This window comes from Prunus dulcis, chromosome 3 (assembly GCF_902201215.1).
Source record: "Prunus dulcis chromosome 3, ALMONDv2, whole genome shotgun sequence".
In the NCBI taxonomy this organism is placed as follows: Eukaryota; Viridiplantae; Streptophyta; class Magnoliopsida; order Rosales; family Rosaceae; genus Prunus; species Prunus dulcis.
The window spans coordinates 16651421-16669822 of NC_047652.1; the positions used below are offsets into that span (position 1 = coordinate 16651421).

The following is an 18402-nucleotide window of genomic DNA, read 5'->3' on the forward strand; positions in this document are numbered from 1 at the left end:
ATCCACCTCAACATGTTTAGTTCAATAATGTTGAACTGGATTATGAGCAATATCGATAACTGACTTATTATCACAATGTAACTCCATTGGCTTCTCTGGTTTAAAACCCAATTCTGTCAGGAGTCCTCTGATCTACAATAATTCACAAACTCCTTGAGCCATTCCTTGATACTCTGCTTCTGCACTAGGCCAAGCAACCACATTTTGTTTTTTACTCCGCCAAGTGACTAGGTTACCTCCAACGAATGTAAAGTAACATGATGTAATGTGGTTATCTGTAATGGAACAAGCCCAATCAGCATTTGTATATCCAACAACTTCAATATTTCCATTCTTTGAGAACATTAATACCTTTCCAGGGGCTGACTTTAAGTATCTTAAGATCTGATCCAAAGCATTCCTACGAGAAATACTGGATTAATGCATAAACTGACTAACCACACTCATAGTATATGCAATATCTGGTCTTGTGTGTGCCAAATATATCAACCTTCCAACAAGGCGCTGGTATTGTTCCTTATTGGTTGGCAACCGGTCTATGTCTTCACACAACTTGCGATTCATCTCAATGGGTGTGTTAGCAGACTTACATCTAAGCATTCCTATTTTATTAAGTAGATCCATCACATACTTCCTTTGAGATAGAAATACACCAGTTTTTTTACCTTGCTACTTCAATTCCGAGGAAGTATTTCAGAGCACCTAAATCCTTCATCTCAAATTCCCGAGACGAATACTTTTGTAGCTTCTGTTGCTCTCCTGTGTTGTTCCCAATTACAACCATGTCATCCACATAAACAATTAATGCAGTGATTTTTCCTCCATCACGCTTCAAGAACAATGTGTGGTCTCAATTACTTTGAGTGCATCCAAAATTCTTTATGGACTTAGTAAATCTGTCAAACCATGCCCTCGGAGATTGTTTTAACCTATATAATGACTTTCCGAGCTTGCAAACTTGATTTTTCTTGTCAAGAGCTAAATTACATCTTGGTGGTAAATCCATGTTTACCTATTCTTCCAATTCTCCACGTAAGAAGACATTTTTAACATCAAACTGATGTAGTGGCCAATATAGATTTGCTGCTAGAGACAGTAGGGCTCTAATAGTGTTGATCTTGGCTACTGGGGCCAAGGTCTCTTGGTAGTCTACCCCATATCTTTGTGTGTACCCCTTCGCCACCAATTTAGCTTTATATCTTTCAAGGAATCTATTTGCTTTGAGTTTCACAGTATAGATCCACTTACATCCCACCGTCTTCTTTCTATGAGGTAAAGGCACGAGCTCCCATGTGACATTCTTCTGGAGAGCTTACATTTCTTCATTCATATCTTCTTTACATTGTGAGTCTTCTAGTGCTTCAGTCACACTATTGGGGACAAATATATCGACCAACTGCTTCACAAAGTGTACATGTGACTCTGATAATCTGATTAAAGATATATAATTATTGATGAAGTATTTTTCTTTGGCTTTAAGATCTACTTCGTACTGTACTCGAGGTTTACCACAGTTCTTCCTTTTTGGAAGTTGGTATATAAGGGTATCTGTATCCTTTATGCTTTTTGAAATCAAATCATCATGGTATATTTCATTAGTGTTATCAGTTTCAAAGGGAGATGTTATCTGAATAACTTCATCAAAAGGTCATTGGTGTGGTATTAGAGCTGAAGGCGGGCTTGGAGTGGGCAAAATCTCATAAAACAGTTCAACTTCCTCTTCCTGATTTTGGCAGCGTGGATTCGACCGATCGTTTTGACATAGTGGCTCCGCCCGTGAAGGAATAAAGGGAGGCGACCGGTTGTTTTGGAGGGGCGACCGGTCACTTTGATGCTGAGTCTCTTCCATTGTGAAAAAGTTTAGAAGAGTCGGGATGTTTTGCTCTAGATTTTTCTCATGTGCTTCTGAAAAATATTTGTTGTGTTTCAGAAACACTACATCCATGAAGGTCTATCCTTTTGACTTGGAAGGTGATAACATCGGTAACTTTTTTGATGAGGGGCATAGCTAATGAAAACACACTTTTTTGCACGGGAATCCAATTTGTTGCATTGGTGATCATGTAAGTGTACGAATACAACAAAGCCGAAAATCCATGGTTCAAGGTTTGGGGTGAGAGGTATTTGCAGATGGTAGTGAAGTGTTTGAAAAGAAGTTTGGAAATTCAAGGTACTTGGGGGAATCCTATTTATAAGGTAAGCTGCGCAGAAGACGGCATCGCCTCAAAAAGATCGAGGCATGTTTGCACCAAATAAATAGGAACGAACGACTTTCAATAAATGTCGGTTCTTTCGCACAGCCACCCCATTTTGTCGAGGAGTATATGGACAAGAGCGTTGATGTATGATGCCATAATCTTGTAAGAATTTTTTGAGATCATGATTAAGAAATTCATACCCAAGTCAACATTAGCATCCTCCTTAACATTAAGAAATTCATTAACTCACGTCAACATTAGCATCCTCCTTATTCTCATGGCCTAGTCACAGCTAGGGAAAGAGTAAAACAGTTTTGTTACTGCTCAAGCAAAATTCATAGAATGTTTAACAAGGAAAAACCTTTTGAGTTTTAATAGACTGATATGATGGATCTGATGAAGAAGCATATACTTCTGTTGGAAATTTGGGCAGTAAACAAAATTTGCAATCGAACCCAAGGAACTAAAATTATGAAAGAAAGAAATTTAGAATTACATTCTCTGTTTTTTGGTGGAAAGGCTAACATAATCACACCAACACAGGGAAATCCAAAGAGTACAGATTTCATTCTCACTATAACTGTAAGCTCTTTTATCAAATATACAAGCCAAATACCTGAAGTTATATATTACAGACTCAATTTACTGTCTTAATCTTTGATAAAGAGAATGCCACAAAATAGGCTCCTAAGAATATATGGAAGGAGAAAATACAACTACAAATTCATCAAAATCTCACAGCTTCCTGCAAAATATAATTAGCCTCACCTTTTCCTAATCTTGTGAGTTACCCCCTCCTTCGGAGACGATGAGGATGATGAGGAGGATGACAAAACTGACCGCTTATTTTCAGCCATGTCCTTGCAGAATGCCTTCTGTACATCATCTTTAAGTTCCAAGAACCGTGTCTTCTTCTTTCTCTGCTCTTCTAGAGTGCCCTTTTCGAGGATGAAATCAGCCATATCCATCTCATCGTCCAAAAACTTATCAATCACTTCTGAGCAATGGGGGAAGAAGCGCCGGCCCATTTCCACTGCCATCACCATATGATATAACTTACTGATTGCTCAGAGAATAATGAGGATAAAAGTTATGCTCTTTCCTAAACTAGTTCAAGTTGTATATGCTAGTCCAGCTTTAGACTTAATAGGGTTTTAAAAGTAACTTCATCCTGGGACTAGGGAAGTTACATGACATTCCATATTGAAAGCATTTTGTAACTTTCTCCTGTACAGGTAACCATGGTAATATGCTGCATATTTCAACCCGGTTATATCACTAGATAATTTTTTCGGGTTGATTAAAAGGTTGTGGTAAGCATGGCAGGCAAGTTACAGGTTCAACAATGAAGGATTTACGAAGAGTATGGTCAAAGAGGATAGGCATGGAAAACCGCGCGATAACACGGGCTAAGGAAATATGCAAGTCACAGAGGATTTATACATGTCACAGATAAGACGGCCATACCTGTTTTACGGAGGGCTTGCATTCTTGCTTGGAGTCTTTTGGTCCGTCCAGAGGGTGTTTCATTCAAATCAACCTCTCGTAAGTTCCCACTTGACCCTCTTGATGTTGAAAGGCCAGTGTGCATTGATGTTGAACAAGCATCAGCCATTTCCATAGCAAGCTTGGCTTCAGCAGGAAACAACAACCGTGCAAATGCCACTGCAAAATAAAGGAATCTGTATACTCATTTCAAGGATAAGAATACAATGCTCAAAGTAAATGTCTTGATTAAAAATAAGGTAGGCTAAGGTGCTGGTAATTTTGACTTATACATTATAGGTCAAATTTCTATAAGCTGGGGCACCAGGGACTTCAAGACCCGGATATCATATCCATGCAAAGCTTTCTCATCCTAAGCATCTTCTTAAATTTCTTGGGGTTCTACCAACCCAAACACTAAAAAGATTGAAGTATTGACATAAAATAACATAAACAAAAAAACAATTTAATGAACTTAAGACATTGTAATTTGTACATCTGCATTATCCCGAACTCAAATCATGAACAATAAAATTAAGTGAATTATTTAATATAATTAAGAATCATCACCTCTATTTTCAAGATAGTCCAGCCTCACGTTCAAATCATCAGCTATCACCTCTGATATGATTGACAAGTTCCCAGACATTGAGTTTCTTTGCATCTCTCTCTCTAGAAGATCGATGCACATCCGGTCTTTGTTGGATTCCTGTCCCTTCTCTGTTTTCTCATAAAAATCCTTTGGTCTAGTCAACCTCCGGCAAATTGCAACAGCAGTTTGACCATCTACTGTAGTTTCTGAGGCAGAGGCTCCCCTGTTCAGAAGAGGAACCATAACTGCTGGGTGCTTACGTCTGGCTGCCACATGAAGTACAGTATGTCCTCGGGCATTGCAAAGGTTGATAGTAGCCAAGCCTAGACTAAGAACCTCCTTAACAACTTTGGGATCACAGTATGCAACTGCATAGTGGAGAGCGTAAGCATCATCTAATGTAGTAGCAGATTCCTTCAGGAGAAGCTCAACCAGTTCAACATCATCAGAGTCTAACGCCTTGTGGATTCTCCTGATTCTCTTATCCTCTACTGGTTCTATTTCCATCATACTTGATTCATCCTTTTCCTGTGATCTGAGACGGAGTGATTTGATATCATTTGAAACTTCATGAGGAAGCTCTTTCTCTATAGCCACACTGTCAAGATCTGACCTTGCTACCCTCTGGATGCAGTCTGAGAGCAGCTGACTCAGTTGGCAGTGGAAGGCAACTACAAGAATTGGGATTACGTCTTCAATAAAAGCTTTCTCGACAAAGTTTGAAAGACGGCGCTGCATAAATTGGTGGAAATTGTCAGCATACAAACACCTAAAAGCTGGCTAGTGTTGACAAACATAAAATAAACAAGACAAACTTGCTGTTTAGTGGGATAAATATACCAATCAACAGGTAACAATGAACAGATAGGCTACTGGATTCCCCACAAAATAAGTGATTGAAACGTAAATTAGGCTAGGATATAGATTATACTTGCTGAGGTTTAGTAAGTTATACCAAAACAGAAAGATTACGAATGTGTTCAAATCTAAGACTTCAAAAACAACTCAAAGAGAACAAGCAAAAACTAGCAAGGAACCAGGATCATTTTGTAAATTATTTAGATATCATCATCCTACCAAAACTACACAAGGCAACCAAATAAACCTTGCAAGAAAATTTGCAATTGGTCCTGTTGTAAAAGATATAACATTTAAGAAAGCAAGAGAAAAAAGAACCCTTTCATACTAGAAATTTTGAGACTAAAGGAAAGTAGTACAATTGTGGAAAACCAGATCAAATAGTAATTCTTATGCTTCATAGCTTAATAGAGTTTTGATAAAGAAATTGTAGGCCACGGGCTGTAGAGTTGGTGCCCATGCACTTAGTAATTGCAATGCTTCAGAGCTTTTGCTAACAATTAAAAAAGCAGTGATTAAGAAATTATAGGCCACACAGGCTATTGCGTACTAAAACAGCCTGCGACTGTCAAGCCAGAGCAGGACATTGGACATTTCTCAGAAAGAAAGTTGCATCAAAGGTTTCAACTTTGATCTGAAATTAATCTGGCATACTCTGGACAGAGTATAATTCTGTAAAACATGGAGAGGGTAATCTTAAAACATATATTTTACTATTTCATCATCATATTAGTGATTTCATCAATTTGAAGGAGCAAAAGGTGAATTCAGAAAATTCAATTTGCAAGTTTTCAGACTGTAAGTATCAAAAGTGTGCAACAAATTGCAAAGGTAAAGTAGATAAAGAGAGAACATATTTTCAAAAGATCACATGCATCTCAACTTCCAGAGATAAAACCAATGTCATCTCTTTGGTGTTTTCAATAAAAACTCTTTATATATACATATATATTTATATATGTATATGTTTGATATAAAGCAATACTGATTGCTGCATGAATTATCATCAGACTATTCTAATTAAGCTATTCAACTTAACAAGCTAAGAACACAAATTATTGAGTGACACATTCATTTGCAGAAGATAAACTTTAAGACAAATAAAAGCGTAACAACCTGAACAAGCTGAACAAGCTCCTTCATCTGGAAAGTGGCCGAAGCATACATCAACTCTACAGCATAATTAATAGCAGGGCCACATGCATCATGGGCACAATGATCGTCAACACATGTGGATACTTCTCGAGGTGATGGCTGAAGCTTTCCGGTGTACAAATAGTTCAAGATAACCTTGAAGGCTTCATAGCCAACCCGGCCGTTAGGAACCAAGTCAGACAAGAGATACTTTGGTTTTCCTTCCTTAATCGAATCATCATTTCCCTGCTTAAAAAGATCCTGAAAAAACTGACTACGTGCAGCCAATATGCACCGGTTAACACCTACTGTGTTGCCCTCAACAATAATCTCTGCGTCATTATAGTCATATTCAGGTTCAAGTAAAAGTCTCTCAAGACTGCCACTGAGTTTGTTTAGACTCAAATAAATTTCAATACTTGGCACAGGTTGAGAACTGGCTGAGGCAGATACATGGTTACTACTGGACCCATTTGATAGATAAGAGGAGGAGGCAAAGCTCAAGGATGAAGACAGTTCATTCACATTATCCATGACTTGAAATCTATATATGAATCAAGAAGCAGAAATCACCCAATTCAGAAAACCAGGCTAATTCTCCTGCACAAACTGCATCATTCTATGGATAAAGCAAATCTAAGCTGACCCAATTTCTCCAAATTTACTGTAAATTGGTGAAAACAAGCAAAATAGTGAAATAATCTGACAACCCAAAAGTCAAAACTTAATTCCAGGCAAATCCCACTTGTTGAAACATTGAGCAAAATCCCAAAAACTAGACACCAAAGACAGAATTTTTGCTATATAAAGCTAGGCACCAAAAGTGAGGTAGTAAATCCTTCATGTCCTGGTATAGATACGTCTTGAATCTTCATAGGCCACCATCAGCCCCATCAAATCTAAAGCTCGGAGCAGTCAATAGTGAACAAAATATGAACTAAAACCCTCAAAAGACTGAGAAAAGCTCAAAGAGAAAAGGATCAAGATTGCATACAAGGACACCCTTTTGAAGAAGCTTGAGTATAAATGAAGCAACAGCTGCAGATGGTGAAGCTTAAACAAGAAGAGAAACTCAAAGACCTGACAGTTGACCAGGAAAAGCTCCAGGCTTTGATATTCTCTTGAAAATCAACAAGATTTTGAACAAGACAGGACTTTGAAGCTTCGAAGAAGATTGAGTTGAGGGTCTTGAAAGGAATATGGGAAGGAAAAAGCCGCACTTCTCAAAGGTTAGATGAAGTGGCTTGTCTTGTGAATCTTACTGGTCAGCACACTTGGTTGACTGTCCAAGTAACAGGACAAAGTGCAAACGCAAACATGTTATTGTTAATGACAAAAAATATATGTCAGCACCAAAGATTTATGTGATGATTAAGATTAATTTAACTTATGAAAAACATTTAAGAATATTTTAATAAATTTATGTTGTTGTAGGGAAAGAAAGACAGTTGGACAAGGATTGCCTCCTTCCATTGGCCCTTGGGGTTACAGTACAGGTGAGTTGACTTGACTTCTTGTTGCATGAAAACCTATCTATTATCAAGCTTTGGTCCCCGCTCGGCCGCTACCCTGCCGTGTTATATTAACAACCATGAATATTATTTGTTTTATTATTATGAAAAACGAAATTATATGACGTTGGTTTGAAATCAATTAAAGGAAAAGTCTTTTCTAACTAATCATAAAATGTTTATTTGTAAATCATTTTATATTATTTGGAATGTTACATCAATTACAGAATTGTTGATTTTGTAATTTCGCAAGAGAAATGTTACTTACTACTTTTTACCGCTTTTGTCCGTTTCAAAATGATGTTAGGAAAAAACCCAAAATGTTATCAACCCAAGAAAAGTCAAAATGATGTCTCTGTTAACCGAGAAAGAAAAAAGACTTTTTTCTTAGTTATAATTCAATATATACCAAAAAAAAGTTTGTACTGAAGTTCGAATTGCTTTTTTTGTGAATTAAAAGAGTTTAGAATATTATTTTTTCTAAGGATGGTAATGGGTGACAATAGACAAAAGGAAAAGACTTAAATGCTAAAATAGCCCATGTGTTTTATCTTATTGGCAAATTTAGTTCATGTGTTCTTAATTTGGCCAATTTAGTCCATGTGTTTAGCACTGTTAGCCAATGTGGCCCATTCTGTTAAAATTGCCGTTAAATAAATATGATAACTCTTTTTTTTTTTCTTCTTCCTTTGAAAACCTATAAATTTTGTTGAAATTAATTTATAAAAATTAAATTAATTTAAAAAATATTAAAACTTCATTAGAACTAAAACATAGCATTAGAAAAAAGAATTTTTTTTAAAAAATAGGATGAGCGCAGGGCTGCTCAGCAATGTGGTTGGGGTGAGTGGGGCCTGCATGGTGAAGATCCTATTGGGAGATGGTCAGGAGTTGGAGAGAAAGAGAGAGAGAGAGAGAGGGTGGCTGTGGCTTGGAGAGTTGGGATTTTTGCGTGTGGGTGAGTTGTTACTGGGTAAAAAGGGTGTTGCAGTTGAGATGAAATGGTTTTGTCCTTTAGTTTTTAATTGCTTTTAGCTTTTAAATCTTATTTTTATTTCATAATTATTTATTTTATAAATTCAAATATTTATATTTTTTATTAATATTTTAACATAAGTTTAATAAATTATATTATATTAGACAGAGACTAAATTAACCAAATTAAAAATAAATAGGCTAAATTGACTAATAAGATAAAACACAAAGAGCATTTTAGCATTTAAGCCTACAAAATACTGTACATATTTTGAGAAGCAAATTGTTTTTTTATATTTTAATCCATAATATTTAGTCCTTGGTGGACAGATGTCATTCGCGGACCCCTGTGGCTGTGAATTTCGATAAACTGGACCACACTGGAGACAAGCTCCTCGACTTCAAGAGCCGCCGTAGTATTCACCACCATCTTGGGTACATCGGCCACATCGTACTCCGTGCACCCACCGTACCCGTCCAATAGCCTCTGCATATCCCACCACGTGGACGGCTTGTGCCAGCCAGGCCCTCCACCAGCCTCAGCTCGGCGCTCGAGCCTTCGGCGCCACTCCGCCTCGTCCTTGGGCCTACACTCCACAATCAAGAGGCGGGCCCCACTGGACGATGCCAACTGGGCCAGGTACTCGAAGTGGGCCCTACGGGAGAGGGGCGAGTCCACGATGACGCTGAGGCCTAGGCGTAGCTAGGTGGCAGCGATCTGCCAGATGACGCGGTACGACGCGTCGTTTAGTACGGAAGACGCGGAGGAGGATGCGGGTTGGAGACTCTGGAGTTTGTCGCGCACGTCGTCTTTGTCTAAGAGAGGGAGTTTGAGAGTTGAGGCTAAGGAATTGGCTAAGGTGGTTTTGCCTGTGCCTGGATGGCCCTTCATTGCTATCAACATTTGAACTCTACCTTTATCTTCTTCTTCTTCTTCTCTGGCCATCTCTTTCCTCTGAAAAAGGAATGTAAATTTGAGTATCTGGGGGGTTGTTTTTATTTTGTACGGTGGGGCCTACCCAACGGGACAAGGCATAGTAATTAAGGTTATCCTAATTTTTTTTTTTTTTTCCCTCCCTTATCTTTTTCACATGCTTAGTGATAAGGTTAATAATGCAGTTGCAGTTTCATTTTGTTGTTTTGCTGCAGTGGATATGATTGTGTTTTGATGATTCGATCAATGACAAGTGGCTTAATCTAATAGGAAAGTTGAAAGAGGAAGATAAGAACCAAATTTTAGATACCCAAAGCGCTTCTTGTGTTCAGTCCTTGTATACTGGTGAAGTCAATGCATGGGGGCCGAAAGATTATGCAAAGTTCCATCTTGTATCTTGTCACAATAGTTTCATGAAATATTAAAAGAAGAACGGAAGAGATTACTAATGAATCAACACATCTGATCTGATAGAAAAACGTACACCTAGATCTTCACTTTTGGCTTGTTACTGATATGAGCTTACCAGAATTGTTTCCGAAACCAAGGATGGTTTCAGCTTTGCTTGGTCTTGTGACAGCAGAATCAAAAGCTAGGATGAATTTCAGATGCAATCCTCTTGTGTCTTCTTCATTCACGCGACTTCGCTGGCATTCATAGGAGGATTGCAGTCTGGGAAATTGAAAAGATCATTGTGTTGAAGACATATATATTCCTTCATCCTAGAAAACTTGACACGACCAGCTTACCCCAATCTAACATCCTACAACATACAGTTAGATCCCATTCAAGATGATTGTTCTCTACCCTTATTCCTACGCTTCTTCCTCTTCACTGGCGACTCTCCCCTTGGACCATCTGATGCATCAGTGCTTGCACCGTTGCCAACTAAATTTGGACCTTGTGATGGAGGCTTCTGGTGAGCGGTGATGGGAGCAGAATCAAGCGGTGGTTGAACACTCTGACTTGATGGGTCACTCAACTTTGCTGCCCCATTTCCTATCACATAAAACCGTACTGCTCCATTAGCAGCAGTACTGTGACTTAAACTCGACTTGGCTGCTACATTGACGGCAGGAGTACATGATCTGAGGAAGTAACAGTGCATTTCATTTGTGTCATTGCTTACATGTGCATCATCCCTTAAAATATCGCACATAATCGATTTGTGTAAGTAGCAATCTTGAAGGGGCAAAACAGAGTCGTCAGTCACAGTTTCATTTTCCACCAAAGTTGGAGACTCCTCGGATTCCTTTGGAAATGAGATCCCAGAGAGACCATCATACGATAGAGCACAGGCTATAGCATAAACTGAGGCCCCAAGACCAGGAGGCAAAACTTTCCTTGGATGTGTAACCTACAAAATGGTAAAACATAAACTCAGATAAAATGGTAATCTACAGGGTTTCAGGACATAAATGAACTATCGTGTTGTAATGCAAATATCAATGCAAAAACAGCTGTAAAAGTACGAACAAAGAAAGTACTTTGAATAAGATTGCTGCAGATAAACGTTCTCTCAAGCAGTAGATCTGAGCAACGTCCAGAGCTTTTGACCCAAATTGAAGCCACCGATCCACTATAACTGTGACTGAATTATCAGGAGATGACATAATTTTCTCCTTGTGTTGTCCACCTGACTTACCATCTATCTCCATTGCATCTTCATCACTTTCATCCTCATTGTCATCCATATCACTCCCCTCATCAATGTAACCATCATCATCATCATTGTTTGATGGAGCAACAGAAATTTCTGTCGAAAGAAATAGTAACGGAAGTGGCCCGATAACAGTACAGTTCCGTATGTTCATCACACCCGAATCCCCACGGGTTATCTCATCAAACATAATCAATGGACGATCATCACTGGTAACCTTGAAACCTAACTTATAATTCATAGAGTGGTTGTTTAAACAAACTTTAACCCCATTAGGAGTTTCTACAACAGATCGTTTCATCTTCTTGCGAGCAGGAAGCAATCTCCCCACCATTGGATATAAACCGGCCACGAGAACAGCACGGAGTATTCCTGGGTTACGTGCATTCAAGCTACATCTTGATACATCCTCAGGAATAAAACCATGCCGAATTAGCTCTGTCTGGAGCTGCTTGCGCATACGAGATAGCATATGCATCGTACTTGAAGACACAAAGTATTGAGAACAGAACAGTTTCTCTTGACCTCGTTGTTTAGCAGTCTTCCATATGTCAAATGCTGCTATGACTGCTAGCTGATCACTATGCCCACCATACAATGAAGCAAGTTCATATTTAGCAGCAGCGGCTCTCTTCTTATCATCAGGTAACACAGGCAGGGAAAATGGATCCTTGAAGTCAGTAGCACATGCCAGAGTCAAAGCTGGGTCAAGACAGTTCATCAGTATAGAAAAGAAAAGCATCTTGCTCGTCAATGGATGAACAGGTAGAGAACCTAGCTTCTCCCCAAGTACTGTAAGTTTCTCATCAAGTGACAAAGCCCCAATATCTTGAAGAACAGCAACTGCATTGCGTATGGTCTCGGAAAGTGGAGGATCCAATGTCTTAATCAAGAAATCTTCTATATTGCAATCTGGATCAAGTAACTTCACCTGTCAATCAGAAATAAAATCTTGAAAAGCTTTAATAGATCACAAAAACTCATTATACTCCAAAAACACACTAGTAGATCACAAAGTATCCAAAAACACTCATTAGATCACAAAAACTCATCTAATGGAAACAACACCTCTTCTCTTATTGGTCCGAATATTATACCAGGTATAATGCAGTTCATTTTGGAATAAGAATACACGTCCCTATAGGCAACTTCTGCGTGTGCATATTTCCAACAACATGATGAACGCAGGATGAAAACAAAACAAAATGACAGTAGCCATAACTAAACAATTGCAATACGTCCCACCGACCTGTGACATGTCAACATGCCAATGTTATCTTTTATCATTGCTTATTTATGATCACACAACAACGCGTCATTTCGCTAATTTCTTTAGTTCACAGAAAATAGTATATGCCCAAATAATGTTACATTTTTTCTGTGGAAGGTGGGCTATTTTCGGGGAAGGGAGAGGAGGAGGAGAAAGGGAGTCATGACTATTGGAAACTTTAACAGATTAACAGGACAACAATGCAATAATTTGTTTCTTGGGGCAAGTTCTTTGTCTCAAACAAAGTTTCCACAGACAATAACAGATAGATGAACATATGACCCCAGTAACTGAGAACGGATAAACAATGCGATAGATATACAGCAATGCAGTCTCTGTCATGATTCAAAGAGGTTTAAGAAATGTGGAGAAAGGTATACCTGCAGGCAAAGCCCTTCAATTGGCATTCTCCTAATCTCAGGCACCTGAAAATCTGGCAATGAAGCTGCTCGAACTTTAGAATAAAGATGATAACAGATTCCAGGCTGACAACGACCAGCACGGCCCCGTCGTTGCTTGGCACTCGCTTTTGACACCCAGGAAGATTGAAGACTTGATACATTTTTGTAAGGATCATAATTTTTTTCTTTCATCCGGCCACTATCAATAACATAAACGACATCATCAATGGTGATGGCAGTTTCAGCCATATTAGTTGAAAGAACAATTTTACGGCAACCAGGAGGGGGGCGTTTGAAGACCATGTTTTGGTCAGCAGATGGAACCATCGAATGTAGAGATATTATCAAAACCTTAGAAGTATTTCTGAAATATGGGTTCGTGAGTAATCTCTCCTGGGTTTTTTTTATATCATCCCACCCTGGAAGGAACACAAGGATGGCTCCATCTTTTGAATCACTACAAATTTTCCTTAATAATTGCTCAATAAGAACAAAATCAACATTTTCAGGATTAAAATATTGGAGATATCTATCAATTAACAGTTGTTCTTTCATAGAGTTAGAAAGAGCATTTTCAATATGCTCTTTCAATATCTCAGCAGTTTCTCGCTGCTCTTCCCGTTCAGCCAACTCCAATGCAGTTGCTCCATCATTGGCCTGTAATTGGCAGTCCGCACCAAAAGATAGCAGCATGCAAACATCTCCTGTTCTACCCTTTCCAGCAAACACCATTAACGGCGTAAGTCCGGTTAAAGAATGCTGGTAATTAAAGACTTTGCGAGTTCTTTCAGAAGAAGTAAACTCTAGAAGGGGATCAAACTCATCATTAGACCAAGCCAGATTAATAGCTTCATCTAGAACAAGCTTCAATTCCTGTGTTAAGTCAGGATCTTCATTCTGTAAACCTACTGCAGTATTAAGGTGATTATTTTCTACGGATTTCAGGATAGAAAGTACATCCTCCAAATAGAAAGTTTTGACCTGATAAAGGATAATACCACGGCATTAAAACAAAAGCAGCATAATATAAACAACTAACAAATCACCATCTTTCTTTAGACAAATTGACAAGTCACTATCTGAGGAAGAGTTTTTACAGGATAAGTGAAACCAGGAACACGGATAATTGGGCATCCACCGAAATAATGTGAAAACCGTTCAGCATCAACAGTTGCACTCATCAGTATCTGTTACAATAAGTATCATAAACAGACGCAGATCATCAATTAATATAAGCTCCAGAAAAAAAAAGGGTAATATACTAATATCCTAAGAATGACAGAAATAGAAGACATGTTTGAACTAACCAGATGTAGATGAGGGTGTGAAGAAAGCATGTCTCTGCACATTAATCACACCAAAAAAAAAAAAAAAAAAAAAAAAATTCTGTGAACAAACCAAAATCAGACTCGAAAATTCATGATTGATAAACATGCATTCTGACCTTTCATTTGCATCACCAATAAACTATAATACACAGCAACAATTCTGCTCAAACTATTATCCACATCAATACACAGTAACATTTCACTCAAACTAGTATTGATTACTCTTCATACTTGGCATTCCCCAAATTTAAGTTACTCTAATTTGAGCTCCTAATCAAACCAAAATTATATACACAGCCGGGTTATTAACACAAGCAAACAACTTAATGACGATAAATCAATGTGTAGTATATACCTTATAATTGCCAGCATAAGATCTGAGTGGTGATCCCTTTCATGAATTTCATCCTACAGAGGGAAAAGCATTCATTGCAATTGTAATCCATGACAACAGAATGTTTAAACTGGTCTCAAGAAAAAAAAGCTCCAAAACATATGCCTACAAGATAAGGACTTACACAAATGAATGCACATATAAACCCTCCACGTATAAACCCTCCAGCCTTATAATCTAATCCTAATACAGATTCCAGAAAGAAATTGAAGAATCCCAATGAAGAAAGTACAAGTACCACAATAATGTGAGTTATGTCATTGACATCTTGCTTGGTTTCTTTGTTTGAGTCACCTGCTTTTGATCTACCAGTGCCTCTGGACACTAACAACCTCAACAGAATCCCATTTGTGCAGAGCACAATTGATGAGTGCCTGCCACCTTGACTTTCCAACCGTATCTAGCATCGCCAAAAGAATATATTAGTTTCTCACAAGTTACAATAATATTGACAAGATACATAGGACTTGGAATCCTATTGAGACTACGCACGCCTTCTGTGAATGTATAATCACAAGCAAATTAACTTTTCTGGTTTGATCTAGCAAACCCTGAGAATATACTTACGTATAACTGAAAATGATGTAACCAACTTGGCTGTGACCAATATACCATATTTCATATTGAAAATTAGACCAACTAAAAGCATCCAACAAAAATAACCACAATAATTCCTGCACATGAGTTGTAAAATGAACAATATTCTGTCTTTTTTCCGGTTACAAAGATTGATTAGTTCAAATTTCCCAGACTACTAATTATTGAATTGCAAAACAGGAGCTTCTTCGCCCCTAACGACAGCCACGTCTGGTACATAGACCTATATTAAATACAAAGAAGTTACCTGTAACGCTGCTTCTAACAACAGTGTATGACAGAATGGTCATTGATATGATAAAATACGAACTATACATCAAGACAACTCATGAGCAACATTACCTTGTATCCAATATCCTCTCCAACATTTTCTCCTCTTTCCTTAGAGATTCTTTCGGCAACTGGACACAAAAATACCAAGGATTTAATAATTTGAAGTTTACAATGAGTAAAGAAAAAATCAAATAAATAAAGGGGGCCTAAAAGTTTTGTATGCAGAAAGAATAGTGTCAACCTGATGCAGCTGAGATACGTCGAGGTTGAGTGCACACTATTTTACATGCCTCCCCCTTACCCCACATATGGTCCAAAATAAACTGTGGGACCTGAATCATATTTTTCAAAAAGAGAACATTATCAAACATAGTTACAGAAAGTAATAATATTAAGTCTAGTTTTAAAAGATTAATGCTATGCTATATTACGCAGGAAAAACTAGTCCACAGTGCAAAGAAAACATCAAGAAATGTTAAAAGCATGTCATATACATCCTGAAATGACTGATGAACACAAGCTGACTAATGAAGCTTGTCATAAAAAATAAATAATCTAATGAGTATAAAAAACTAATCAAGATTCATAACTCCCAATTATAACAATGATATTGCACTCTTGAACATGCATGTCCACAAATATGCAAGATCAGTTCTAGTCTTGATACTCCATGCTCTCCCTTCTTTTGTAATTTTTAAAAATCCAAAAAGTGACATCCACAGGGCTCCATATAGAAGCTTGCAAATAAAGGTACCAAATTTCCTATGCGGGCAGGTTTTTAAAAGGTAAAATCAACCAGAATATGTTAACAGTATAGACAATGATATCCATGCAACTTATGTCACTATCAAGACCAAGGAAAGGAAAAAAAGATGTTGCCATATAAAGAACAAAATAAATTAAATGGACTTCTTTTGAAACAGAACCAGACAACTTATTATAAATATACCATAAAGAAGACAAAGCAAAGAAATCATAACCTGTGTGGTCTTTCCGCACCCAGTCTCACCAGATATAAGAATTACCTGCTTTCAAATAGGAGATTAACAATAAGTCCCCGAAGTTGAGTAGGAATCCATTCAATTCAAACAAAGGTTCAATGAAGTAGCAAAACAGAGTTTCTAGTAACGAGTAACAGACCCCACCATGTTGAGATAAGGACACATCGCATATCTAATTGATACTAGGAAATTTCAAAAATAATATCACGCGTAATGTGATCTGCCGCGTGAACAACTAGCTAATAATTTCAAACACCAATCATGTGAATGTTCAAATTAACCTGATGAGATTCAACTGCTGATGTAATGACATCCCTGTAGGATGTAATTGGAAGCTTAGACTTCTCTTTGGTGATCTGCACGCATAAATTCACAGAAACCTGTCATGCTGAGCCTATTATTATGCAAAAACTATGACTTAAAATGATGTAGATGATAATAGAGGTGCATCATCTGTTAAATCAGAAGAACCTTTCTCAATTTATCGGAATTCTTTATTCTAGAAGCAAGTGATTGCACTTTCTTTGCAATTTCTGCCTTGGTCATCAAAGGCTTGCAAAACATACTGTCTTTCTTCCGCTTGGCTTTCACATTCTCATTACTATTTGTCCCATACATTTCTCTGCCCTCCACTTCATCACCGGGTGGGTAACACATGAACAAGTCCCTCAATACTTCTTTTGTGCCTTCGGAAAATGTCAGATGAGTGAGCTTTGGAATACCATCAACGGCTGCAGCCTTCTTTTTAGGTTTATAAACAGACACAACACGTTTTTTCCCACTCCTACAGAGTTCAGGTTTATCATCAGTTTAAAAAAACCTGTGCAGATAAGAAAGCTGAAATTTTCCTCTTTTGTTTTGGTGCCCAAAAATATGGAAGCACGTAAGCTTCTCTTAAATTAAAATATACAACATTTTGGTCACTATCAACAAGACATAACTCCCAGCACTCACCCTTTACTCTTGGATTTCATACCCATTTTCCTGCATTGTTGATGCACTTCAGCACGGTCAAGGTTCGAGAGACCGGCCTCAAATGTGTAAACTGCAGGCAGATTCCGATAATGTTAAAAAAACCATTCATACAATGTGAAAAATTAAACAAAATCAAATACTTGGTCCTTTTAAATTCGCACCAAATACCAAGTAAGTCCCTGAAACCCTCCTCCCGACAAAATAAAAAGGAAGCAAACATGGATTCAGATCGCATTAAAGTATTAAATTTCATTAGCACCCAGTTTTAAGCCATGACTTTATTCAATCACTTCACCTTCGTCATCAGCGGAATTGAAGCGGGAGAGTAATTGAGCTATTCGGTTCCTCATGCTTTCTGGAACTTTACTGTTTTGTTGTTGGCCGCCTCTGTTCTTCTTCGCCATGTCTATTGCTTCTTCCTTTGGCTCTGGTCCTCTTCCCTTTTGTCTGTTCGTTAAATTCCGAATCTGAAGCAGTTGTTGGCGCCCAGAGAAATGTAAAGCTTTGAAGAAGAAGAAGAAGAAGAAGAAGAAGACGAGATTCAGTGGACTTGTCGAAGATTTGGGTCTCGCTCTCCTCTGCCCTGAATAGTTGGCGTCTGCTATGAAAATGGAGTTTTCAGTTCTGCTATGTGTTTCGTAAATTACCCTTACCCTTGCCCTTTGCCCTTCCTCCGCATGTGCTTTTTTATGCTTGGCATATGTAAAGCGGTGCCCGCGCCGCTAAGTTAAACCCTCCCATCATGTTTACACTTCCAATTTGTTATTTTCTTTAATTTTTTGTTCCTTTATTTTTATTTTTTTAAATAATAATTAA

The 18402-nt window shown here is 38.0% G+C and overlaps 2 protein-coding genes across 6 annotated transcripts; both read right to left on the minus strand.

Moving 5' to 3' along the window:
• Window positions 1-2640: 2640 nt before the first annotated feature.
• Window positions 2641-7563, minus strand: LOC117620741 (BTB/POZ domain and ankyrin repeat-containing protein NPR1-like). The gene is made up of 4 exons (XM_034350924.1): window positions 6250-7563; window positions 4254-5007; window positions 3666-3863; window positions 2641-3231 (listed from the first exon to the last, which is right to left on the minus strand). Exons 1-4 carry the CDS (start codon window positions 6799-6801, stop codon window positions 2963-2965), a joined length of 1773 nt encoding a protein of 590 aa, XP_034206815.1. The 5' UTR covers window positions 6802-7563; the 3' UTR covers window positions 2641-2962.
• A 1376-nt stretch (window positions 7564-8939) lies between these two features.
• On the minus strand, window positions 8940-18268 carry LOC117621378 (DExH-box ATP-dependent RNA helicase DExH6-like). Of its 5 annotated transcripts, none has more exons than XM_034351816.1 (16): window positions 17882-18268; window positions 17566-17656; window positions 17083-17395; window positions 16893-16967; window positions 16591-16635; window positions 15852-15942; window positions 15680-15738; window positions 14979-15140; window positions 14702-14754; window positions 14326-14359; window positions 14116-14205; window positions 12998-13999; window positions 11175-12278; window positions 10214-11044; window positions 9998-10083; window positions 8940-9708 (listed from the first exon to the last, which is right to left on the minus strand). In XM_034351816.1, exons 1-14 carry the CDS (start codon window positions 17988-17990, stop codon window positions 10475-10477), a joined length of 3798 nt encoding a protein of 1265 aa, XP_034207707.1. In that variant the 5' UTR covers window positions 17991-18268; the 3' UTR covers window positions 8940-9708; window positions 9998-10083; window positions 10214-10474. The 5 variants fall into 5 exon arrangements, with proteins under 5 accessions (XP_034207707.1, XP_034207706.1, XP_034207708.1 ...); XM_034351817.1 differs by having other exon boundaries at window positions 8968-9708; window positions 9998-10359; window positions 10496-11044; XM_034351815.1 differs by lacking the exon at window positions 9998-10083.
• Between the last annotated feature and the right edge of the window lie 134 nt (window positions 18269-18402).